Source organism: Passer montanus, unplaced genomic scaffold (assembly GCF_014805655.1).
Source record: "Passer montanus isolate IOZ18808 unplaced genomic scaffold, ASM1480565v1 scaffold48, whole genome shotgun sequence".
In the NCBI taxonomy this organism is placed as follows: Eukaryota; Metazoa; Chordata; class Aves; order Passeriformes; family Passeridae; genus Passer; species Passer montanus.
Window position 1 is genome coordinate 3,239,703 of NW_024369707.1, and position 19,510 is coordinate 3,259,212.

Genomic DNA, 19,510 nt, shown 5'->3' on the forward strand with positions numbered 1-19,510 from the left:
CTTTACTGCAGACAGCATTGTGTTTCTGGGTCAAATATGCTGTGGTGTTTGAAAGGTCACAATATTGGCCAGATCAGTAGTAGCTTTATAGGTCACTTTTCCTTTTCTGTTAATTTTCCAGTCAGAGGCTGCATAGTTATAATTTCATCCCTCAGTACCACAACTCTACATTCCTGGAATGTTTTAGGATTAAGGAACTAGGAGCTAGTTTGATAACTTCTGAACTCAAATGCATTGCATGTTTAACTATTTTTATTTCTGCTTTGTTGCCAGAAGAGGGAGCAGTGATCTAACTTATTTTTCAAAATTGTTTACATCTGTTCTAGTAGTATGTCTGAATTCAATGTTATGTTATGATGATCTCTTCTATTAATTATATTTATTTATTGTGGAGGTATGTGGATGGGGTCACTGCAATGTCAAACTGGGCTTGATAAAATTTTTTTATTTTTATCTTAAAATATCCGTTTGTGCTTTGGAAGCTGCCATTGGATATTTCAACCTGATACTAAGCCTGCTGAGAATCACCTGAGAATGTTATATTGCATGGGTTTTTTGTGTGTTTAACCTGCTTCTGTGGTGGGATGTTAGCAGAACAATGGCTTTGTCACTTAGAGCAAGTTATCAATTGGTTCAGTTTTCAACCATGAAAATGCTTGTAAATTAATCACTGGAACTCCTTTTCCAAAGCTGTGAGGATGTGCTTGCTTATTCACATCAAGGATGGCCTTATGACAGTAAGAGGGGCTGAAGGGCTGTAGTTGAAATAGGAACACAAATAATACATGGGATGATAGGTCTCAGCACTGACAGTGCTTAACTCCTGGAGGAGAGCATGGTTCTGATTGAAGACAGTTTTTTTTTTGAGCCAGATTAGTGTGAATAAAACTGACTAAAATTTGAGATTGCAATCACTACTGCCTCCCATTACTGCAACCCTCTTGAAATATAGTTGCTTTTTTTTTTTTCTGTGTAAGGCTAAAGCATCTTTTAATTGTTGGAAAGTAGAAATAATACACTTGTATCCTATAATGTGATACCTGTTTAGTATGAGACAGATGATCTATAGCTGTGGTATATAGTTTAGTAAAAGGTGCCTACATAAAAACTTGAGTTTAGTATTACTTAGGTTCAGACATTTACTTTTATTCATTGACTTTTCTTTTATTGGTATAGCATAAGCTGACTTATTGTGGTTCTTATGTAGAAGCTGTTCTTCTACATGGAGGTTTCCTCTACACAAAAGTTTAATTTCTTTTTAGAACTGCTGTGTATTTAAAAACTGATTTATTTTCAATTCTTTACATATTGCATAGGTCTAAGAAAATCTACAAAGAAGCGCAGTGAATCACCACCTGCTGAGCTCCCCAGTTTACGGCGGAGCACACGGCAAAAGACCACGGGCTCCTGTGCTAGCACCAGGTAAAACTTAGAGAAATGAAACTTGATTACTACAGTGGGTTGGTATTCATGTCATTTCCATGCATGACAGTTGGCCTTGGCTGTCTCTGACTTGGCTGTTGTAAAAGTAGCTGTAGTTTTTCAGGCCTGCTGCATTGCTCATGGATAGCACATAGAATTTGTCACCATCAGACTTCCAGTAAGTCCCTCAGCTGTGGAGGTGGAGGAAGAGAAACAGCTAAAGCCACTATCACAAACTTCAGTAATCCTGTCCTTAGAAAGGTCTTCTAGAAGACAGACAGTAGTGCTTAACTACTGTCTGTCATGAATAGTGAAATAGATAATTGTTTTGAAAAATAAGACTTCATGGTACCACACAGGAGTCAGTTTTAATAGGGTACACTGTTAAGCTGACTCAGCTTGTCAGCAGTTTTGTCTGAACTGCATCTAAGTACTTAATAATGTATTTCTTGGTAGTAGAAGTAGGAGGAGAAGTAGTCCTGAATTAGTAATTTTAAACAGCTGGTAGATTAAATGGGAGGGGAGAGTTAAATATCCTGTGATGCAATAAACTTTCTAGTTGCATATATTGTGGGACTAGATGTAGGAAGCCTTAACAAGCTTTATTTTTGTTCTTATGCCTAGACTGTTTAGTACTTCTAGCACGTCCTCTTTTCCCTCTTCCACACTATTAAAAAACCACTTCTGAAGTCTTGATTTTATTGTCAAGTGCGTATTTGAATTTGACTGTTTACTTTGAAGGCAAGTGTATTTCTAGTGATGAAGGCTGTAGTGTTTAAAAACTGCAAATCTAAATGGGCTCATCCTCTCAAACTTGTTCTGACTGAAAACTGAGTTGAATGTCAGAGTCCTCTTCTTGCTTTCAGTAGTTCAGAACTTCCTCTAAAGATGATTACTCAATCATTTGCCTTCTCAAATGTATATATGATTTATAACTAACAGTCACTTTTAGCTTGCTGATTTTCCCTGTCTTATTTTAGTACACTGCCTGGTCTTGAAATGTTTAATGTAAGGACCTGTCTGTAATGCCTTAGTGTAAACAAATCACTGCCATGTTGCAGGGTAGGGAGTGTACAGAAAGGTTGGATAATTTTATGAAGATTGATTCTTTCACAAATTGCTCATTTGTGCAGTGTTGTGGCAGTGATGTACATAAACATTATGTTGTCTTTAGTAGACTTGTATTAATAAATCTGTTATCTTAGTTCACAAGGTCTGAAACTGTTTTTTGAACCTTTAGTCGGCGAGGCTCTGGCCTGGGCAAAAGAGGAGCAGCTGAAGCTCGCCGACAGGAGAAGATGGCTGATCCTGACAACAACCAGGATGGAGTTAATTCTTCAGCTGCACGGACAGATGAGCCTCCCCAGGGAGCTGCAGGTAAAAAGGAATTCCAACTGAAGAATTTTTAGCATAGTTGCTAGTATAAAATTCTTTGATTTTTTTTTTTTTTTTTGCCATTTGGTACATGTTTCAGGTATGCTTTTTTGTAGTATCCAAACTATATCCAGTAATCCAGATATTAGCTTTTAAGCTTCTGCTACTTTTAAAAGAAGTAACTTCAGCTGGTGCTGCATAAATATCATCAGCTGAAAAGACATCAAACTTCAGAATACAGAAGGCATATGCATTACCTGTAAAAGCACTATTGAAACTACTCAAATATTCTACAGCTTTTTATTGAAATTGCAAGCATGTGTGTACTGGAGAAATTTGTGACCAGTTGAATACTGTTAGTTGCACAGTTCTGTTAGATGTTAAAATTATCATCTGGTCCTAATTAGTGAGTTCGAAAGAACTATGCAGTAATTATGCTGAATGGTAGACAATACTAAACATTCTATGCTTAAAGGTGGCTATATCAGTACAGAAAGTAGTAATGGAAGTATTATAGCATAATACTCAGTTAAGAAAGGTATACATTTATTAAGAATACAGGTAAATCTGTCTGAAACTTAATTTTATGACCTAAGCTGTATTTTTATTTCATTATCCTGTGTTGATAAAGCCATCCTGTTGAGCTTTTGGAAAGTACTAGTTCTCTGTTTTAAATTGAAAGTTTTACAGGAATTTGCTGGTGAAAGCACTAAATGCAGTGTGCTTTTGATGGTGGAGCTTTTTTGGATTTTGGGGCTTTAAAGACTCTGTAACTTGTATTAATCTCTTCTTGTTCCTTTAGCTTCTAGTTCTGTTGCTGGAGCTGTAGGTATGACAACTTCTGGAGAAAGTGAGTCAGATGATTCTGAGATGGGAAGACTACAAGGTATAAAAGTTGTCACTAATTTGTTTTTGGTTGTTAGCCTATAAATAACCATACCTACACAAATTCTGTATGGCATTCAAGTGGGAAGGCTGTGTTTTGTTTCATTGTCTGAATGTGTTTCTGCTCACAGTAATTCTGAAGTAAGGATTTACAAGCCTTAATTCAGAAAAGATGCAAGGAGTCTGGAGTGGGATGTTGTCTTTATTCATTTAAGTGGTGTGTAATACCCTACTACTGATGATTTTCTAGGAGGAGGTGGGAGGGAGAGAACTGAGAACTCAGTCCTATTAAGTGTGTAAGCTCAAATATGAAAATATTCTTTGTAAGCATGTTTTAAGTTTGGAGGGTAGGTTAGGCCTACTATACTCTGCCTGCTTCTGGATAACGGTTTTTTTTTTGTGCTTGTCATTGATACCCATGTTGCTGTAAGCTTTGACCAAAGAAAGTCTGAATGTTCTTAAAATGCTTGCTTTTGTGCTTGGGCTAAAGGAGTCTGGTCTCTCAAAACCAGAGAGTATGACAGGTATAAACTCAGTATGCATGTCCTGCAACTGGTCTAATGATTTTGCTACTACGTTGCAGGAAGTCCTGAGATCATGATCTCCCTTGCAAATGACAGGTTTTTGTTAATCTGTATATTTAATGTGGGAGTGCTGTCAGTATCAGTTCACTTGCTTGTAGTTATCAGTAAGTACAGCTATGCATTAGAAACACTGGGCTAAATTGGTTTTCACTATTAATTATTTTTATTATCAGCAGTAATCATGGTTGCTACAATAAAAATCAGAATCACCCACTTAGTTTAGCTTAAGTAACAGTACTATAAAGTGTTGAAAATCAATCAAACAAGAAACCCGCTAATACTTACCAGAGTTCTTCCCTCTCCTCCTATCAGCAAATAAAGCTGTTGAATCTGTTTTTCAGTGACTTTTTTCAGAGTAGTAGTGCCTGCAGGTCCTGAAAACACAAAGATAAGCTTAACCTATCCTGTGTAGTTTGAGTTCAGATTTGAAATTACAGCCTGATGTATCTGCTGCTCTGGCTCTAGGCTTATAGCAGTTGAATAGATTACTTTTGTGAAATACACAGCTATGCAAACTCAGCGGGTGACTTTGTAAAGGACCATACTGCTCTAACACAAAAATGAGTCACTTGTTCCTTTAAGGTCATCTTTTTGGTGTTTTTTCAAAATCCAGGTAGCTGCAGTCATCTAATCCTAACTCTTAAAAGTATCAACATTCTAGTAGTCTTAAATGATAACATCACGGAATTTAAGCTTTTAAAAATATACGTAGAAGCTTTGACAATGGCTGTTATCCTCTGTTTGCTTTTAGCTCTATTAGAGGCTAGGGGTCTTCCTCCTCACCTGTTTGGCCCTCTTGGTCCTCGGATGTCGCAGCTCTTCCACAGGACAATTGGAAGTGGAGCTAGTAAGCAAAGTTTGTCTAATTTGACTTAATTCTTTCCACTTCCAGACTAGTAGAATTCAGCCAATTCTAATATTTGTATTAGCTTCATAGTTTAATATAGCATTTTACATGTTGGAGACTTGTATGTCATGATAGTGCTAGACCACTTGTCAACAATTTTAATTTGCTTGTCTTCCTTTAAGGAAGAAAATTTTGCCTTAGCTGTATTTCTTTGCTTTTCTTTTTTGGGGCATCTTAATGTTCCTTCCTAGGTGGGGAAGGGAGGGTTCTTGCCTTTTCACCCCTTCCTTATCTTTTTCTTTTGCATGATGGGCTGCTTAACAAAAGACCTCTCCAACCCCTTGGGTTTTTTGCTAGCTTTAAACACGTGCTTAAGCTAGCTTTAAAACAACTAGTAGATGTCAGTTCTAAGTTACATTGGTTTTAGTGTCAAGAGTGTCTTAGGTTTTGGACAGAATGGATTTCCTTCAGACGTTGTGTCAGAATGTGGGTCCTTAGACTTGTTGCACCAGGTCTGCGCTATGCAGCTGGATGAGATGTGCACCTTCCAGTCCAGGTCTGGCTTCCCAGGAGAGCCAGAGGCAGCCTGTTACACTGCATGCCAAGAAGAGGATGGGGTCTCATGGGTGCTCCATGTGCTGTATTAACTGGGGGGTGTTGTAAAGTCCTCTGCTGCACAAAGGTTGGGATGGTTGGGGTTCTGGCACCTGCTGTAGGTTGGCAAGATGGCTGTGCTGAGCAGTGTGGCGGACTCCCTGTGCTGACCAGTCTGCACTGGAAAGGCAGCCAAGAGTGAGATTTTGTCTCCCTTCCCTATTCCCCCTTTCTGTGACAGGGAAAGGAAATGAAACTACAAATACAGAGGAAAACAAACTATCTCTGGTCTTCCACTCTGGCAGAAGTATAGCATAACAGTTCTCTTGAACATTTTCTAATATCTTTTTTCCTAAATTTTTTCCTGGATATCTAGGTTCCAAAGCTCAACAGCTTTTACAAGGTCTCCAAGCTACTGATGAAAGTCAGCAACTACAGGCAGTGATTGAGATGTGCCAGCTGTTGGTTATGGGAAATGAAGAAACATTAGGAGGATTTCCAGTCAAGAGTGTTGTACCAGCTTTGGTAAAGATTTAATCTCAGATTTCTGTTGGAGGCTATAACATTTCACTCAATGTCTTGATTACATTAAATCATCACTATTTATATTGTCTTCTTAGTGTATGTATGTATCTTTCTTATTATTTGGTATAGAGGGGATGTTTTGCTAAATTTTGATAGTCCTATTAATTTTTTAATAGCTCAAGAATAGGCAGTGGTTCTTTTGGAATTCTTACTAACATTCAGAATCCTGAGTCAAAAGCTACAGTGATTTGTGCCCTTTATATGATGATATCTAGATACATTTTTTTAAACAAATACCTTTTTTTAAACAGATAACGCTGCTGCAGATGGAGCACAACTTTGACATTGTAAGTAGTTTGTAATATTTAAGAAGCTTTTGAAATATTAAGATATTATCTGAACTTAAAATCAAATATCTTTATATTTAATAGATGAATCATGCATGTCGGGCCTTAACATACATGATGGAAGCACTTCCCAGATCATCTGCTGTAGTGGTAGATGCAATTCCTGTCTTCTTGGAAAAGGTAAAATGAAATCAAAACAGTAATCAAACAGCATGAGGGGATTATATAGTTTGTTTTAACTTTAGGAAATGCCTTTAAGGTAGTGGCTTCTTTTCATGGCTTACAAGATAGTATAAAGTGCATGAGAAGCATCTAAAGCCAGGCTTAATCTTTGCTCCCACCCTTACTGAAAAGTACTCTCTCCTTCACTGAGAACTTTTTGTTGGATTGGTGTTACAAACATAGAAAATGTGTAAATAAATGAGCTGTTGCCCCTTGGAGTAGCTTCATGGCTGAGGTAGCCTTAGACTGTCAGACTTGGTCAGAGCTGGCTTCATTAGCATATATATCTTAGTAGAGGCTGTATGTCTGATTGTTAATCGAGATGATTATTTTTGAAAATCAGTTTAGAAGTTGATATACCAGCTTTTTTGTTTTCTTGTAGCTGCAAGTTATCCAGTGCATTGATGTGGCAGAGCAGGCGCTTACAGCCCTGGAGATGCTGTCACGCAGGCACAGTAAAGCCATTCTGCAGGCAGTAAGTACAACCAAAACCAGGCAGCTTTGCCTCTGCCAGCTCTACATCTTGGTGATTTTCTTTGAAGATGAAATAAGAAAACAACTTTCTGTGACTTCAGCAGTACTGAGAGTGAAAATGTTTGTTTCTTTTGCTATAGGGTGGGTTGGCAGACTGTTTGCTGTATCTGGAATTCTTCAGTATAAATGCACAAAGGAATGCACTAGCTATCGCTGCCAACTGCTGCCAGAGTATAACACCTGATGAGTTTCACTTTGTGGCAGACTCTTTGCCACTGCTAACACAAAGGTTAACCCATCAGGTAAGAAGTTTAAAAAAATGGAACATTTTGATTTTGATCTGAAAGCAGTTTAAAGATATCTCCAGATACCTGGTTCTTTGCTGTGTATTATTTGCCTTTGCAAGGTGATAATTGACTTCAAGTTTCTATACTGTCAGGTTGTGATATGCCAATGTGCATATAGACCTTCTGTGGTTCTGTAAATGTGACATTTTATAAAACAAGATAGTTTAACTCAAAGCATGAGTAATGGTTTTGTAGTCCTTGTAAGAACAAGGGCATCAGTAAGAGGAAGTCCAGTAGCATTACTGGTTTTATTTTTTCTTAACCAGATGGGTTGCAAGGTTCTCTCCCAGTTTAAATCAGAACACCCTCTGTTTCAATTTCTCGTGCTTTAACTTTTTGGGGGACTTAACGGCGTTTTTAAAAAGTTCTGCTTTTGTACAGTAGTTTGAAGTGATGAATCTGAAATCAAGGGGCTCCTAAGGGCTACATATCCTGCAGTGCTGCTGTGTTTATAAATGAACACTTACAATAACTGGTGCACCAAAAGAGTTTTGGTGATCTGCTTGGTGGCAGATCCCTGTTAAAAAGATGAAAAAGGAGAAATATTTTGTTTGTTAACAAATGCAACTAACTGGAAGCTTCCATGGTTTTATGTATTCTTGTGCTGTTCTTAATTTTGCCTACATCGTCTTGCTGAAAGACTGCTTGAATCTTTGAGGCAGCTTCTAAGAAGCCAAATGACAGCTTTAGATTGTACTCTAGAAACAGGAAGCACCATTCTCACCAGTAGTAGGGACAAGTACTGATCCTGATCTCTGAAGAGAAGCTACAACCCACCAAAGTAAGATTTCAAGAAATTTTGAAGTGGAAATTTTCTGGAAAAGAATCTTGAGTTAGCTCTTAACAGAATAGTTGAGGTTGGAAGAGAGCTCTGTTTACCTAGTCCTAGTTCCCCTGCAAGTTGAGCTAGAGCAGATTGCCCAGGAGCATGTCCAGATGACTTTTATTTCTGTTTTTAAGTATCCTCAAGGATGGAGACTTAATCTCTCAGGCTAGCCTCTTCCAGTGCTCAGCTACCCTTACAGTTAGTGTTTTATCATGTTCAGGTGAACTTTTTTGAGCATTTCATTGAACTTTTAACCTATTTTCAGGGCAGTCTTTACTTGTGTCTTTGAATTTGCTGTGTTGTCTGTGCTGCATAATATGAAAATCAGGCTTCATGTAGTCTGTAGAATAGCAGTAGTGCTTACTTCAGCTTTTCCCTGTTGTTTCTTCCTTTCAGAATCCAGAAGGGTATTAGAGATCAATTTATTAATTCTAAAGGTCCCTAAAGGTATTTGTTTTGCAAGGGGGGGGTGTTTCCCAGGGAATACATAGGAAGCACAGCTGTATCAGGAGGTCAGTTTAGACTGTCAGTGAGTTTAAAAGTGGCAGCTGTAATGTTCTGTAAAATGTGATTAGACCGGCCCTTTTGGAGAAGTTTTTATGAATGCCTCAAGATGATAGCATGTTCTAATGCAAGTTAAAATATTTCAATTTAAAGAAAACTTTCTTATAACAGGACAAAAAGTCTGTTGAAAGCACCTGTCTGTGTTTTGCACGGCTAGTGGACAATTTCCAGCATGAAGAGGTAAGAGTGTGGATGAGGGTGCATTTCTGCTTGTTTCTCTTGAGGGCTCACCTTTTCAGGACTAATGTTTCCCATTTTGTTGTTCCCTCCTTGAAGAACTTGCTGCAGCAGGTTGCTTCCAAGGACTTGCTAACAAACATCCAGCAGCTCTTGGTCGTGACACCTCCTATCCTGAGCTCAGGAATGTTCATCATGGTGGTGCGCATGTTCTCCCTGATGTGCTCCAACTGCCCCACACTTGCAGTCCAGCTTATGAAGCAAAGTGAGTTCTTACTCTTCCGTGTTCTAGGAGGCCTGTTCATGTTAATGCTTACAGTCAGTGTGGAACTCTGTGCACTTGATTATATAAATATTCTGTTTTTTCAATTTTTCTCTTACTGTTTTCCTTTTGGGATAAAAGGATGAGTTAAACTTGTTGAACACTTTTATCCAGAGGGGTTTTTATCCTTTTTCCTAGTTCTAGCTGTTGTCATTGCAGTGCTCACTTAACTTTGAGTCTGTTTTGGTTGCACAAACTATTCTTATTCTAACATGAGCTGAATAATTCTTAGTTGTTACCATGTGGGGGAACTATGTGCTTTAAGTACTTCCTCAAGGGGAAAACATTAACAAACATAACTACTGTAGAGTTGTCTTGTCATTTGTTTTCTTTGTTCCATCTCACAAATTTTGACTTGCCCCTTCAGCTGCCCTGTATCTTTCCCTGTTTTCTTCTGTGTCTTGTATATTGAGTGATATTTATCCCCTAGTTGTCCCTTAAAAAACACAAAACCAAAAAAGCCACAAACGCCAGACCTGAGAACAAGCACATTTCTTAGTGTTCAAAGAAAGCTGTAGAGTTGTCTTAATTGTAATTTGTTTTCTTTGTTCAATCTCACAAATTTTGACTGACCCCTTCAGCTGCCCTGTATCTTTCCCTGTTTTCTTCTGTGTCTTGTATATTGAGTGATATTTCTCCCCTAGTTGTCCCTTAAAAAACACAAAACCAAAAAAGCCACAAACGCCAGACCTGAGAACAAGCACATTTCTTAGTGTTCAAAGAAACACTGTTGTCCTATGGTCCCTTTTTTACTTTGGGCAGTAACTGTCTCTTCTGTGTAGTGTCCCACAGAAAACGGAATCCATATCTGATGCAGGCAGTGTCATGAATAATAATTTTTTATAGATATTGCAGAAACGCTTCACTTCCTCCTTTGTGGAGCCTCAAATGGGAGCTGTCAAGAACAAATTGACCTTGTTCCACGAAGTCCTCAAGAACTTTATGAACTTACTTCTCTTATCTGGTAAGTCTTGCAGTCCTAGGTTTTGGGTGTGGTTGGTATATTAAAATCCTTAACTTCACTAAAATAAGGCAAACAGTTTTCAGCTTAGATGGCCTTGATTGTATACTTCTAGTAAAATACTGTTTTAATGTTCTTTACAGTGAACTGATGCCTTGCCTGCCAAAAGAGGGAATCTTTGCTGTTGATACTATGCTAAAGAAAGGAAATGCACAAAATACAGATGGTGCAATATGGCAATGGCGAGATGACAGGGGTCTCTGGCATCCCTATAACAGGATTGATAGTCGAATAATAGAGGTAGTAATTCCACACGTTTGTGTGGTGATGCTTTTCAAATCTGCGTGCGGTTGTATAGGGAATTGAGTGCTTTCTCTGTCTTTAAAAATACCACTCTTGATCTTTCTGAGTAAGAAACACAAGTTTCCTCAGACATCCTGCTGTAATACTGCACTATTTTGGTGTTCATCCATACCAAATCACTTACTGGCTGTTCTTACTGAATTTCTGTCACTGTTTTTCCTACTGTGTTACCCCTCTCCTCACCTTTCATACAGTTTTCTGTTTGTTAGGGGTTTCTTAACTTTAAATTCTTCCTTGATTTTAGGCAGCTCATCAGGTTGGTGAGGATGAGATAAGCCTGTCTACGCTTGGGCGTGTCTATACTATTGATTTTAACTCTATGCAGCAAATCAATGAGGATACTGGAACAGCTCGTGCCATTCAGCGAAAACCAAACCCTTTAGCCAGTACAAACACTAGTAAGTACAGCCCAGGAGACACCTGGGCTCTCTAGCTGTGGCTAGTATATGCTGGGTTGTGCAGCAAATGTGTTCATTTATTTTTAACTAATAAATTTCTTATGGCTTCTGTGGAACATCAAACTGTTCTGATTTACATGAATGTAGAAAATTTCATAACAGAACTCGCATTGTTGACGTGTGTGCTTTTTAACATGTAAGTTCCTCCTGGGACCTGAGAAAACTCTTTTATTTAAGGAAGACTCTGTGAGGGCTTCTTACTGTTATGCAGAAATACATAAGAGAACTGAAGAAAAAAAGATTAAACTCCTTGAAAAAGGAAAAGGTAAATTTATTGCACAGGGGAAGAACTGGGGGTGTTCCTGGCTTGAGATTTCTGAAACAGCTCTATTCATACAACTCTTTTATTTAAGGAAGACTCTGTGAGGGCTTCTTACTGTTATGCAGAAATACATAAGAAAACTGAAGAAAAAAAGATTAAACTCCTTGAAAAAGGAAAAGGTTTTGTACCTTATTACTCACTTTGACTTCTGGTTCTTGAATTTTATTTTCTCAATTTGAGAGCTGAATTGAATCAGTTTTAAAAAAAGAAAGTAATCATCAGAGCAGAGATGCAAAGGTCTGTCCAGTGATACGCTGTGCACTCTCTCACAGGTGGACATTCAGAATTGAAGAAGGATGATGCTCGAGCACAGTTAATGAAAGAGGACCCAGAACTGGCAAAATCCTTTATCAAAACATTGTTTGGTGTTCTTTATGAAGTATATAGTTCTTCAGCTGGACCTGCTGTTAGACACAAGTGCCTTAGAGCAATTCTTAGGATAATTTATTTTGCTGATGCTGAACTTCTGAAGGATGTGTTGAAAAATCATGCTGTTTCAAGGTGGGTTCTTTAACTGCTGCAAATGAAACTAATTTTGAGCTTACAGCTCAAACTTAATACTTTCTTTGAATAATCTTTTTCAAGGGAAAATGATACTTTAAAAGTCTGACTTATTTTCCAAAAGCTGAGGCTGCCAGCTCTGCAGGATCATAGATTTTTTGCATCATAGATTTTGCAGTAGTTGCCAATGCTAGACATTCTTACTAGAAACTTAGGTGGCCTCTGGCTGTGTGTACTAGAAGTGTCAAATATTACCCTTTATTGGTTTTTTCATTTGTAAAACTTGCCTATGAAATTTGAGGGCAAGATAACTTTTGAAGTAATACGGTGTGAACAGTAACAGACACTAATAGCATTCAACTGGTAAGTTTTATTCATGAAACCTGTCCTACATGTTAGACATAAAGTTGGGGATCTGAGGTTGCAACTGGAGTATAAACCAAATAGTTTTTCAGAGACAGTACTGAGTTCCAGAACCGTGTTTATAAAAGACTGTCTCCTTTATGCCATGTGAAAACTTGGTAAAAATTATATAGGTAGGAAGAGAACTGTTGCAGTCCTTTATTGATAGCTGTTATAAAAGCACTGTGAGATTTGTTCGCTTTTAGTCTCCAGTGCTGTGTATCCAAGATGAACTGACTTGATTTAAAAAGAAAAACTCGGCCAAAAACTCACAAAGCTAATTCTAATAAATTATCTGTTTTAGTCATATTGCCTCCATGCTGTCGAGTCAAGACCTTAAGATAGTAGTTGGAGCCCTACAGATGGCAGAGATTTTAATGCAGAAGTTACCTGACATTTTTAGTGTTTACTTCAGAAGAGAAGGTAAATCCTGGTTTGTTGTTTTTTTCCTTCACCTCTTTATGTAGCATTTTAAAAATGTGTGTCTGCTTTTCCCAAGCTGTAAAAATTGAATATTGTTATTGAATAATAAAGGAAGTCCTGTGCAAGATGTCCTCATACTCCTAGGGAGGAGCTGGCCCAGATTTTTTTTTCTGGAGGAAACAAGCTTGTGTTTTCAGAATCTGAAGCAAGTTTGTACAGGCTTACTAGATACTAGTGAACTCAGGCTGAAGATGATGGCTCACTGAAATTACATGGGAAGTCTTAGTGGAGAAAATGGATGAATCTTTGGCAGGAAGTCTTTGTACTAATGTTTGCACTTGGGGTTTCTTTAGCTACTGTTCATACTGTTCTAATTTTTTATTTTTAAACTATGTAGGTTAACTTTTTGAAGAAAAGATTGAACTGCTTTTAAAGCTTAGTATTGATGGGTGGGGTGAGCAAATACTGCCATAGTCAAAGCAGAGGTTCAAGTAACACTCAGTTCTACGTTTTCAAACACTCTTGTTCCTGCCACCACATCTCTACCACCCCCTCCTCTCCTCCTACCCCAGACCAACCCACCAAACAAAGATCTCTTCTTTCTCCAAGGGGTGATGCACCAAGTGAAAAACTTGGCAGAGTCTGAGGCTTTGCTGACAAGCCCCCCAAAAGTCTGCACTAATGGATCAGGAACGCTGGGAACCACTACGACCATAAGCACTGGGACAGCCACTGCTGCCAGCAACGCAGCTGCAGATTTGGGCTCTCCCAGCTTGCAGCACAGCCGGGAGGATTCCTTGGATCTGAGCCCACAGGGGTGAGTTAAGTGCACTTCCTGAAGAGTAATCTGCATTCTGGCTTTGGTGCTTTCTTGTGGGGTTTTGGGTTTTTCTTACCTTATTTTTTGAGAGGATGTCTAGGGTAACATGAGCTGCCCACGTGATCATCTGCATTTCGCTGTGGTGTTTTCCTCTAAAGAACTAAATTTGTGTTGAATTTTTCAATGGGTAGTTTTGATTCATTTTATATTAAATGTTTAAAAGAGGAAAAAAAGCAGTGACCTGATAGCTAGGTTGTAATTATTTATATTAAATAATTTTCTTTTTTGGGAGACTGTCAAGAGCAACAGCTTGTAGTCTCATCTAACTGTTGAGGACAGTGATTCTTTAAGAGCTGTGGGGCATGGTTTAGTTCTGCTGGAGACTTGAGAAAAATAAATTATCCTTAAGTTTTGTTGAAAGGCAATGATTTTGAACACTTGTAGAATTAAAATACAGTGTAGGAATAAATTATTAGTTTGCTCTTATTTTAAAGGTCAAGGATTTGTCACTTTAAACAAGAATTGAAATATGTGAACTTGTGAAGTGTAATGATTGATGAGTAGAAATGCCACAAATTGTTGACGTGTTTTCTGTGCTTTTGTAGGGGAGGCATGCCAAATATCCAATGTTGGTTGGTGTTTATTCAGTAGAGATGTGTGGAATTTTTTTTCATTTTAAGTGTATTTAAATAAATGGACAAACAAATGGTTATACAAATTAAAGCATGGAAATCTTGAGAAACCTCTGTTTAGTGCCACTTCTGGCTATATTTGGCTGCTCATAACAGAAAGATGATGGCCGGCAACACTTTCTTTCTGGATGGAGTTTGTTTCATCCCATAACAAGGATATTCACTTATTCTTTAATTCTCAAGGAAGTAGTTGGCAGATGCATCTTAAACTGAGGGAGGGGTGTGTGCATGAGTATATATTTGTGGGTGGAAATAATTATTTTTAAATTTGGACAGACGACTGAGTGATGTTCTAAAGAGAAAAAGACTGCCAAAACGAGGGCCAAGGAGACCAAAATACTCCCCTCCAAGAGATGATGACAAAGTAGACAATCAAGGTAAATAATTCTGAACATATGATACTTTTATCTCATTTTAAAGTAAGCTTATAAACTGCAGAAAGCGCTAGCTGTGATAAACCTCTTGATTTTCTTAAATTTTGTCTTTACTTCCTTCAGCTAAAAGCCCTACAACTACACAGTCTCCTAAATCATCTTTCTTGGCAAGTTTAAATCCTAAAACATGGGGAAGATTAAGCACACAGTCCAACAGTAATAATATTGAACCAGCAAGAACAGCAGGAGTAAGTGGTCTGGCAAGGGCTGCTTCCAAGGATACCATTTCCAATAACAGGTACACACATACACAAAAAAAATCACTGTACTTGTAACATGATGTTGACTATAATCAGGTGATTAGGTAGCACCTACAAGGAAGTTGGAGCTGAACCACAGTTGAAAAAATTCTGGGAAAAAGAATCAAGAAATTAAGGTAGAGAGATTAACATCTGAGTAATTTGAAGTTGAATGGTGGGGAAAGATTGGAGAACTGAGGAAGACAATGCAAGGAGTGATCTGTAGAGAAAATTACTTGACAGTGTTGGAGTAAAAGCAAAGGGTTTTCTGACTGCTGTTCAATATGTAAAAAGTAATACTCAGGCTGTATTTACTTGCAGTGTTGGTGTATGCAAATGCTAAGTGTAGCTAAATGATTTTTGTGTGCTTCTTTACAGAGAAAAAATTAAGGGCTGGATTAAGGAGCAAGCCCATAAATTTGTAGAACATTACTTTAGTTCTGAAAACATGGATGGAAGCAATCCTGCACTAAATGTATTACAGAGACTTTGCACTGCAACTGAACAACTCAACCTCCAGGTTAGAAGTGGCAAACTTTCTTAAGAGTGGGGGGACAGTTATTTCTTGCCTTGACTTATGAGTCATTATGACTTGGAGTAATTTTTTAGAATGAGTGTGTATGCTCTGACACACACCACTTTATGATAAAAGACCAGTCCTAGCAGTGTGTCATTTGCATAGCATTTCACATTCAAAAGTTCTACGGATCAGTGTCAGGGATCAACTTTATTCTTAAAGAACAATACCGTTTGTAGACTGGAGGGAGAAGGAGAGGGAAGCAGCATTTTGTTAAAATGATAGAAGAAATACAGATTGGGGTAAATGTGGTAGCATGTCAAGAACTTCAGCCTTGTTTTTTAGACAGTTCTTTTTTTCAGCGGTCCTTGATAGGTGGTCCAAACATCTAACTTGTAAACCAGTACAAGAGCTGAGCTGTGTTCTGTGCTTTGATCTGAGCAATCGTTAAAATATGAAACTTTCCCACCTCCTCTCTCCCACTCAGATGTCACATAAAACATACAGCAATCTGAGTTGTAAGGGTTTTGTTAGTGTGGTTTTTTTTCCAAACAGAAAGCCCCTGCTTGGAGCTTATCTTTACCTTGCATAAGATGGAAATGAGACCTTGTGTTTCTCTCAAAGTAGAGAAAATGTAGATGTTGCCAGTAATGTCTCCCCTTGAACAGAGACATGCTTATCCTCAGATTACTTGTCCTTCATTGCAGCTTGTATTGAGTTACTCTACATTCCAGACTTCCCTTTTTTCCCCCCGCCCTTTAGAGCTGTTCCATGCAGTAGAAAGGAAGCTAGCATTTCCTGAAGCCTGTAATACGTGGGTAGTAAAACACTCTTCATATTTTTCAGGTGGATGGTGGAACAGAGTGCCTTGTAGAAATCCGTAGCATTGTCTCGGAATCTGACGTCTCCTCATTTGAAATCCAGCATAGTGGGTTTGTTAAACAACTGCTGCTCTATTTGACATCTAAAAGTGAAAAAGATGCTGTTAGCAGGGATATCAGATTGAAAAGATTTCTTCATGTATTTTTTTCTTCTCCAGTAAGTTTTCTTGTTTATTTTTTTGGCATTCTTAGTTGTTTTTTCTCTCAAATTTTCTTTCTCAGAAAACCATCTGAAAGGTTCTGTTGACCTATCTTAAAGGTGGAATACAGAAAGAATGTTTTGTTTATATCTAAGTTGTATAACACTGCAACTTCCACTTTGTTCAGTGTCTTTGTAGGTCATGAACTTTTTTGAGCAACCTGTAATTACAGAAAGTTCCACACAACAGTGGAAAAAATGCCAAAATGCCCAATTGTCTGAATCTTGAACAACTTAAAAGTTATTTCTCTTTTATGAAGTTATTATGGAAAGAATTTGCATAGTAATATTATCACTTGGGACTAAATACTGCAATAAACTAGTGTTCTGTTTTTAAAGGATGAAATTTGAAGTGGAAGAGAGGAAAGCAGATAACTAAAACTTCCAAAAAGCTTGTTCATAGTTAAGGGTGAATGCTTAAATACTGTTGGGCTATTCAGTTGAAACCAGGAGAGAAGAGTTCATTCTTTGAAACAGGTCTTTCATAAACTTCTGTCACTTACTCATCCTGATACTGCTGCTATTTTCAGTGAGAGCAGGGATTCTTAATTTATGGTATAAATTGTTTAGGATGTTTTAATTCAAGCAGGTAACTAAAAACTGATCTATATTTCAGCTTCCTGGAGAAGAGCCCCTTGGAAGATTAGAGCCATTAGAAAACGCACCTTTGTTGGCATTAGTCCATAAAATGAACAACTGCCTCAGTCAGATGGAACAGTTTCCTGTTAAAGTGCATGACTTCCCTAGTGGAAATGGAACAGGGAGCAGGTAAGGATTAATGCTCAGGTAACAGTTTTGTTGGATGCTTTTGTTTTCTAAAACTTGTTTCAAACAACACTAAAAGGACAAGTACAAGTAGAAATACAATTACAAGAGAAGATAATGGAAACCTCTGACCCTGTTAAAGACAAAAGCAATGACACAGTTGTTTTTTTATCTCACTTAAATTGGTGGTGATAGATAAACTTTAAATGCAATCTCAAAATTTACCCTTTACAAATACAAATGTCTTCCTTATCCCCACATAACAAACACTGGAAAGAGACAATCTGTTTTTTGGACACTGATGTTTTTTAGCAGAGTAATTAAATTGCAGAGAGTGTATTACAGTGCTCAACTTTGTTATTCATCTAGGTTCTGTTCTCTAGCATGATAGTGGATTAGGTGATAAGTCTTGGCTGTGAATAGAGTTTAAAATAGCTGTAGGCCTACCCTGAGTCTTAAGATAGAGAATAAATTTGGAATCCAGCTTGGTAGTTGTTTTTTAAGTAACAAATCTGAATGAATAAAGACCTGTTTCTACAAGGTCTTTTCTATACTTCACTAAATCAAGACTAGTTTTTATTTATTATATAACAGTGAATTTATTTTAGTACAGTTGTGCATAAGTTTTGAAAGTATATTTTGGTGCTGGCTAAAAGCTCAGCATGAGAGGAGGAGCATTGAAAATGAATTTTTGAAAACTCTTCTTTAAAGTTAGAAATGCCAAAGGTCTTCTATGTCTCAGGTAGTATGGTAGTGTGGAGAGGTTTTTTTCATTATTGGTGACACAACATCCATTCAATTTGATGTATTGGAGCCTCACACTATAGCATTAATCTAACATTAAAATTCAGTACTTGTATTTTGTGAAACTTAAAATCAGTGGGAATTAATGCAGCACACAGATTTCTTATTAGAAGAAATTAGTGTCTCTATACTGGCTTTGGCAAATAGTATGTGCTCTGTATTCTCAGAATGTTTCTGTATGTATATTACTTTTGTAAAAAATGGGATAACTACCAAAATTAAAAAGCTGCTAATCATAGAAGCAAAATCCTGCTGTTTTTCATAGAAAATAAAACACAAGAAGCCAGAGTGCTGTAGCATTGTTTGACTGCAAGTTTTACTGTGGATTATGTCAATGAGGATTTTGAAGCATTAAGTTTTGGTAGTCTTTTACTAGCACCTGGAAATAGAAGCAGCCCAAGATAAGAGGCTTGTTGTATAAAACCAGCTAGCTTGAGTATTGATAGTTTGGTGAGGTGGAATGTATGTATAAAGTATTCTTGGCAAGAGAAAAACAGATGAGATTTCAGGTTTTCTCTTTGGGTCCTTATTGAAAAAAAATCCATTTTAATGAATACTCACATTTTCCATGCCTGTTTCTGATCCTTGTTGCTCTGCACATAAACACACCTCTAAATCTCCTGTGCCATCAGCTGACCACTGAAGTACTTCAGATTTCAGAGATGGTCAGTATAGGCCATATTGTAATCAGACTTCAGGCTGGGCTTTCTCTCAATTCATGTAGCTTCCAGATTTTGTTCAGCTTCTGGCTTCTGCTGTTCTTGTAGAAGAAAACTTTTTCTCCAAACCCTATTAGCTTATTTTTAGAAAAATAGTCTGACAAATAATACTCTGAACAAGTAAAATTGTAAATGCATGTATCAGCCTATTTTGCTGCATTTTTAGTGCAATTATGGTTATTAGATTCTTTGTGTAGCAACTTTTTTCACAAATTATTTTGAGTTTTTCTCTTAACAGAGGATCCCAAGCTTTAAAATTCTTCAATACACATCAATTAAAATGCCAACTGCAAAGACATCCAGACTGTGCTAATGTGAAACAGTGGAAAGGTGGACCTGTGAAGATTGATCCTCTGGCTTTGGTACAAGCCATTGAAAGATACCTTGTAGTTAGAGGTATTTATTTATTACACAGTCACTTGCATTTTCCTGTTTGGAATAGTTCCTGCTGTCAGTGTAGAGTCTGTAAAACCTTGTGAGGATTATGCTGAAGACAAATG

The 19,510-nt window shown here is 37.6% G+C and overlaps 1 protein-coding gene across 10 annotated transcripts in view; it reads left to right on the forward strand.

Annotated features, from left to right (window-relative positions):
• TRIP12 (thyroid hormone receptor interactor 12) overlaps positions 1–19,510 on the forward strand; it is a 78,919-nt gene that overhangs the window by 43,438 nt on the left and 15,971 nt on the right. For 7 of the 10 annotated variants that reach the window (XM_039722428.1, XM_039722426.1, XM_039722432.1 and 4 more), the window contains 23 exons: positions 1,317–1,422; positions 2,663–2,799; positions 3,599–3,682; positions 5,017–5,112; positions 6,083–6,231; positions 6,543–6,578; positions 6,663–6,758; positions 7,183–7,275; positions 7,415–7,576; positions 9,123–9,191; positions 9,288–9,453; positions 10,357–10,474; positions 10,615–10,771; positions 11,079–11,232; positions 11,887–12,115; positions 12,822–12,940; positions 13,550–13,757; positions 14,729–14,829; positions 14,950–15,124; positions 15,504–15,645; positions 16,489–16,680; positions 17,339–17,490; positions 19,234–19,406. In XM_039722428.1, coding sequence (XP_039578362.1) covers positions 1,317–1,422; positions 2,663–2,799; positions 3,599–3,682; positions 5,017–5,112; positions 6,083–6,231; positions 6,543–6,578; positions 6,663–6,758; positions 7,183–7,275; positions 7,415–7,576; positions 9,123–9,191; positions 9,288–9,453; positions 10,357–10,474; positions 10,615–10,771; positions 11,079–11,232; positions 11,887–12,115; positions 12,822–12,940; positions 13,550–13,757; positions 14,729–14,829; positions 14,950–15,124; positions 15,504–15,645; positions 16,489–16,680; positions 17,339–17,490; positions 19,234–19,406 — 3,114 coding nt within the window. The remainder of the gene's footprint in view (positions 1–1,316; positions 1,423–2,662; positions 2,800–3,598; positions 3,683–5,016; positions 5,113–6,082; positions 6,232–6,542; positions 6,579–6,662; positions 6,759–7,182; positions 7,276–7,414; positions 7,577–9,122; positions 9,192–9,287; positions 9,454–10,356; positions 10,475–10,614; positions 10,772–11,078; positions 11,233–11,886; positions 12,116–12,821; positions 12,941–13,549; positions 13,758–14,728; positions 14,830–14,949; positions 15,125–15,503; positions 15,646–16,488; positions 16,681–17,338; positions 17,491–19,233; positions 19,407–19,510) is intronic. The other 3 variants (XM_039722431.1, XM_039722435.1, XM_039722433.1) reach the window with 2 other exon arrangements.